General features: G+C 44.4%; 1 protein-coding gene across 1 annotated transcript in view; it reads right to left on the bottom strand.

The window, feature by feature from the left end:
• Positions 1-6,000, bottom strand: part of LOC311251876 (actin-binding protein WASF3) — a 38,395-nt gene that overhangs the window by 6,342 nt on the left and 26,053 nt on the right. Inside the window, exons 5-8 of the mRNA XM_084344524.1 lie at positions 3,026-3,179; positions 2,214-2,331; positions 586-654; positions 12-56 (exon numbers count right to left, since the gene is read on the bottom strand). Coding sequence (XP_084200650.1) covers positions 12-56; positions 586-654; positions 2,214-2,331; positions 3,026-3,179 — 386 coding nt within the window. The remainder of the gene's footprint in view (positions 1-11; positions 57-585; positions 655-2,213; positions 2,332-3,025; positions 3,180-6,000) is intronic.

Below are 6,000 nucleotides of genomic sequence, written 5' to 3'. Positions count from 1 at the left end.
TGTGTACTGACCTTCTTCACCTCCCTGCTCGGGTCCTCAACCTGCCTCTGCTGCTCCTAGAGCGGAGACAGAGGAGGACAGACGGATAAAACAGTGGAGAGAAAAGTTAGCCGTCGATTACTGATTTCTCTGGGGCAGAGGAGGAGAACAGGACCCCATCACCAGCTCCTTCACCATGGGGTTAATTCACACCAAACCAACCGCGCACACACACACGCACACACACTAGTCTATTCACCACCCAGTCACTGTTAGACACACCAACACACATTAGCAGACAACGGAGCCAAAAAAACGTCCGGGAACACAAGACAGGAACCAAACCAAACCAAACCAAACACGGAGGGTTAGAGAAAGAGGGTGAGGTGGCAAGCGAACGCAACGCGACACACACGGACACAAAACAGAAGGGGAGGTGGTGTGTTGTTCGTGTTTTTTCCCTATGTGTGCGACTGCGTGTGTGTGTCTTACCTGCGTTTGTACATCTTGTGTAATAGGTGAGTGTGTGTGTGGTGTGTTAGTCGGGTGCACAGGGGTGAAGTGGGGAGCAGGAGAGGGCAGGTTAGGGGTCGGGGGTTGTCTTACAGAGATGGACAGGGGGCTCCTGGGTGGGGCCTGTCTGGAGTGGGGCCTGTCAGGGTGGGCCGGACAGCCCTATGGAAACATGGGAGAAAGACAAGCTAGTGCGTTAGACTGAGCAGAGGTGGAGGAGGAGGAAGAGGAGGAAGGGTGGGGTGCGCGTGTCGAAGGCGAGGTAACCCTATGGATAAGAGTTTTTTAAAAAAGCAAAGAGGAAGAGAGCGTAGAGGAGGTCCTCCTGCAGATCCTCCGGTACACAGACCTGTTGTTTAAAGACTGACGACTACTTTGTTTCTGAATCTATCTTTTTACTCTGCAGAGTTTCCAGGTTGGAGGGAGGGAACAGAGAAACACGTGAGCAGCATTAAATCGTAACAGAAATATCGACAAAGTGCGGCAAACACACACACGCGCACACACACGCACACAGCAGCAGTTGTTCAGGGGGTTTGAAAGTGATCTGATGGAGAGAAGCAGCGCTGCATTTTAAATTGAGTTTGCATCAAAGGGGGGGAATACCACTGAAAACCAGCTCTGAAATATTTAAATCTCTCAGCCGGCAGCGTCGCTCGCGAGCGGACAGAACTAACTGGGAAAGACAGAACTGTCAAAAATGATCACGACCGCTGTTTCCATTATTTCCCCTCGGATTGAACAAATACCCACGGCCGGATTAACCCACAAGGGCGCCAACTAGGTCCCTGCCGAGGAGCCAAACCTCCCGCTGCTGCTGGAGATCAACGCCGTCCGCCCCGAATATCATCCGTTTAACTTGTACCCTCTAGAGTGCAGAGCGCACCATCCATAACACACACTGGTCTTAGCTTATGATCCTGAACTGTTACTGGCCCGTTTATTTGTACCCATCTCTGCTCAACTTGGCCAATGAAGCTGTATCCTGCAGTGGTTTCTTGTCATTATCACACTGTTTACATTTGTTTATCCACAATATTGAATTCTACCATAATCGGGTTATTAAAAAAAGTTTAATTGGCTACTAAATGTCCGTCAGCACATAATATTTATGAAATTATAATAAAAACCTTCTGTTCCATTCTGTTAAGGCTCATTTTTACTCATAATAATAATAATAAAAACTGTGTTCTACCATCTTTCATTTAGTTATTTCCGCCTGTGACCGTCTGAATGACTCTCGTGAAGACGGCCCATTAACACACACGCTTGCGCAATAATAGCTGTGAACTGATAAAACAGTAGGCTCTTCATTTAATGTATAAATGTGTTTACATCATCGCTCGTGACTCATTCAATTCATTGTTTCGAGGCAGTATTCCCCTCAGGCCGTTTGTTTGTCTCTGGATAATGAGCCCGGCCCAACTGCTGCTGTATCAATAACCAATTACGCCACAAAGCGAAGCTAAATGGTGAGCACGGTGCGTCAACTGAAACAACGGCTTCAAAAAAAACAACAAAAAACATCTAGGCAGGAAAAAACAGCAAATTAGCAAATTAAAGCAGAAGATGAATTTAAATTTTTACTGTCTCATTCATCGACACACATCCAGCACACAGCATGTGTACAAATACGCACACACAGTACAAACACACGACGATAAACTCCAGCAACACACACTGACACGCACACACACTGACACACACACACACAGCCACACCTTCTGCCGCCTCTTCTCCTTGCGTTTGTCCTCGGTGGCCTGCAGCATCTTCTCCTTCCACAGGTTGAAGAAGTACGACGGGTCGGTGTAAAACTTCAGCGCGTCCTTCTTGTCGTCCCTGAACGAAGACGTGTTGAAATGCAGCAACATGTTTAATGCTAATTTATTCAGTTGCTAAATGACCCACATACTTAACTGGCTAATCTGCACTGAACACCAGAGTTAGCACAGAACTTGTACTAATTAAGTCACCACAGGGGAGGTGTTTAAAATGGAAAATATTCAGAGCGGCGACCTTTGACCTGCGAGCATCTTTACGACTTTAAGTGTTTGTTTTTCTGTACATATTCAAGGCTAAATGGGCTTTGACTGCTAAAATGGCATTAAAATGTGATCGACGAACCAATTTGACCAACTTAAATCAGCAACATCTTCCCAAAAACAATCAAAACTGTTTGAAGTTAATCAAACTAATTACGTGAACTAATTCTGTTTACTTGTAAAAATCCAGATCAATGCAGGTCCTGGTTCAGTTGTATTAAACTGGAAACTGACAGTTTCTGTTCTTTGTCTTCATCAAGGTTATGACAGTAAATTTAAATGAAATATAAAAGCAAAACTAGGTGTGAACGAAAAGAAAATCAGACTTCAGATAACTGGAAAAAACAGCAAAAACTGCATTTCGGAAAAGAAAACTGGACAGAAAAAACAAAACTAACTAAAATAAAATAAGTGCTTCCTTAAATATCAAATGTAAAGAGTTAAAGCCGTACCGAACTACCGGTATAAAACAGTTGGGCTGAATGACTGACCTGTAGGGGCTGAGGATGTTGAGCGGAGGAGGTTTGTCGCAGCGGTGGTACATCTCCACCACGGGGTTGGGGACGGAGGTCCTCGACACCACCTGCTGGTCCTGGATGGTGCTGCTCTTGAAGGCCTTCCTCATGTTGATATCCTGCAGGGAGACTGGGAAGAGGGAAAAAAAACAGTTGAGTAAACAACGTGACAATTAGGCAGAATTATCTGCTGCGTATCGTTTACAGTTTGTGACGAGATAATCCCCGAAAACATCTGTTTTAACTCTTCATGCATCGGCTTAGCGGCTAAATCCCGCATGTGGAGAGCTGCTGTCCTCTGATCTGTGGTCTCAGCTCTGCAACGTTTAGGATGATCTCTTGTTTTGTTTATTTAATGGACGTATTAATCAGGCAGGACTTGATTACTTCACTTCAGAGTTAGTCGGCTTTAGTGGTCAAAGATAGACTAACTTCTGCCATTAAAAAGCAGATTCATCATCACTCTCGTTAATCAACCCGACTGCGGCAGCGACCCACAGAGGTGACCTCCGTCATCAGGTGTTTATGTTCTGTAACGTCGACTGCTGACTGGAGCTGGAGGGGAAATGTACTTTACTTCATGAACAACTTTACAGAGAGGAGAGGGGAAGAAGAAGAAGAGAGAGAACCAGAGTCTCTGGTGAGTGCTGAAGTCACTCAGAGTTGACCTACATCAAGGCGACAGATAACTGATAATCATTTGCAGTAAAATGTAAAAATCTTAGTGTCGAGTTATGGAAAGTCCTGTTCTTAAGTACGATTTCTCAGGTTCTTTACTTGAGTATTTCCATTTTCTGCTACTTTATGTTTCCACCCTGCTACAGTTATTTGATTAATGGAGTTAGAAGCAAGTTTATTTTATCCGCAATCTGACAAAAAAATCACAGATATTGTTAAATGGAAAAAATGCTGAATACCCGCCCCGATAGTCGGTCTAACGTTAGCTTACACAAATGATCCTGGGGGCAAACCCTCGCGCTGATGTTGAGTTTAGCCTCATTCACCGTTACCTGGAGTAAACCTGAGTTTGGCATATACGCAACTCAACAACATATTTAACAAAAGGTTTGTTTTTTGTACATTTTAATGCAGGTTTCCTACATATTATATCTTTAAGCTGGAACCTCAGAATGAATTTAATAGGATTGAAGAACGATTGTGCATGTAACCACAGCCCGTGCCACACTGGTTCTGAGAGGCTTGGACACTGAGATTTTAGGAGATTATGGATTTTGTTGAGGGGCAGAAGCGTAAATACAGAAGATCAAATATTAAGAAGCAAAAGTTGAAAAGTTTGGACACAAAAACATCCAACTAAAACACTGCGTCTACATATTTTATTGAACTGCTTTCAATCTACACATCATAATTAGGCGAACACCAGCTATCTGCTCAGACGTCCCTACAATAACACACACTTCACATGCACATCGACAGCTTACATACTGAACGCACTCTGACACAAACACACACACACACTGAGGAGGTGATAATAGGACGGTGGGGACGGATTAGTCCGAGAGCTTGTTGCATCAGCTTAACAAACACTCTCACACACTACTGCAGCAGCGGCAAGCATGCGAGGTGTGGTGCGGGAGCAATATGGAGGTTGCGTGCCTCTGTTCGAGTCTCGAATGCTTTGTGTGTCGTTATACGCAAGCGTGTGCGACGGTGTGATGATACGTGATACGCGATTTGTCTGCGTACAGCCGGAGTGAGAGGGAGAGCGGCAGACAGAGAAATGCTGCACGTATGTGTGTCAATCCCTCCACCCCAGAGGAGATTTAGCGATACAGCTCTGCAACGCTATCCAGGATCTGACAGATGGCCACACACACACACACACACACACACACACACACACACACACACACTGGCATGTTCAGTGTACATCAGCCGCCCCAGTATATAATAAGGTTAAACCGTGTCAATGAGACATATGTTCCTACCAGTGATTTACTGGACTGGACTGTCGTGTGTGTGTGTGTCTGCTTGTGTGTAACCTCAAGACTTGTTCCTCAAAAACTAAAGAGCGATTGGCTGTGTGATGTGTGTGTGTGTGTGTGTGTGTGTGCAGTCAGCGCAGCCTCCTGACTGTCTGCTCGCTGTTTGATCATTCCCTCCTAAGCTTCGGTCCCCGCGGCCAAATGAATAATCCACAAAACTAGCAGCTAATGCAACTTTCATTCAGACACGTCTTCAAAGAGACCTCGAGCTCCCCGACACACACTCTTCTCCCAGCATCCTCTCTCCCTCACACACACTCATCTCGCTGATTTTAACATCCTCTCTGCACATTTGCATGCATACAAACATGTTGATTACTGCTCATTAGCAGATTAATGTATTAAAAGGTCTCATTAAGGGACTTTTCACGGGTCGTTTTCGTTTCACCTGAATTTACGTGGAGGGGTTTTTAATACGTGGCAGGATGCTTCCTTTCTTTCCTATTTACGTTAATTGTCCGCCTTTCCTTCCTTCCTCTCCTTCTTCTTTCTTTATTTCTTCATTGTCACCTCGTCCTTCCCTTTCTTCCTTCTTTCCTTGTCATTTCATTATGCCCATTTTTCGATCCTTCGTTCCTCCCTTCCTTCTTTCCTTTTCCCTTTATTTATTCCTTCTCTTTCCTTCCTATATCCTTTCATTTTCTGTCTTATTCCTTCCCTTTTTTATTCCTTTCTTCTTTCTTTTATTGTCCGTCCCTTCCTTTGCTCCACACCCCATTCTTTCTTCCTCTTTCCTTATCTTTTTTCCGATTTTCTTTCTCCTTTCCTGTTTCCTTAATTTCTCACCCTTTCTTTCCATCCTTCCTTCAACTGTCTTCTTTCCTCCTACCTTACTTTGTTCCTTTCTTCCTCCCTGCCTTCCTTTTTCCTATAATTGTCCCCTTCTCTTCCTTCCTTTCTTTCAATTACCTTGTTTTCTTTCTTTTATTTCTTCGTTCCTTCCTT

Source organism: Pagrus pagrus, assembly GCF_965226575.1.
Source record: "Pagrus pagrus genome assembly, chromosome: 22".
Lineage (NCBI taxonomy): Eukaryota > Metazoa > Chordata > Actinopteri > Spariformes > Sparidae > Pagrus > Pagrus pagrus.
Note: the sequence above shows the minus strand (reverse complement) of the source record. Positions and strands in the feature narration are given on the sequence as shown.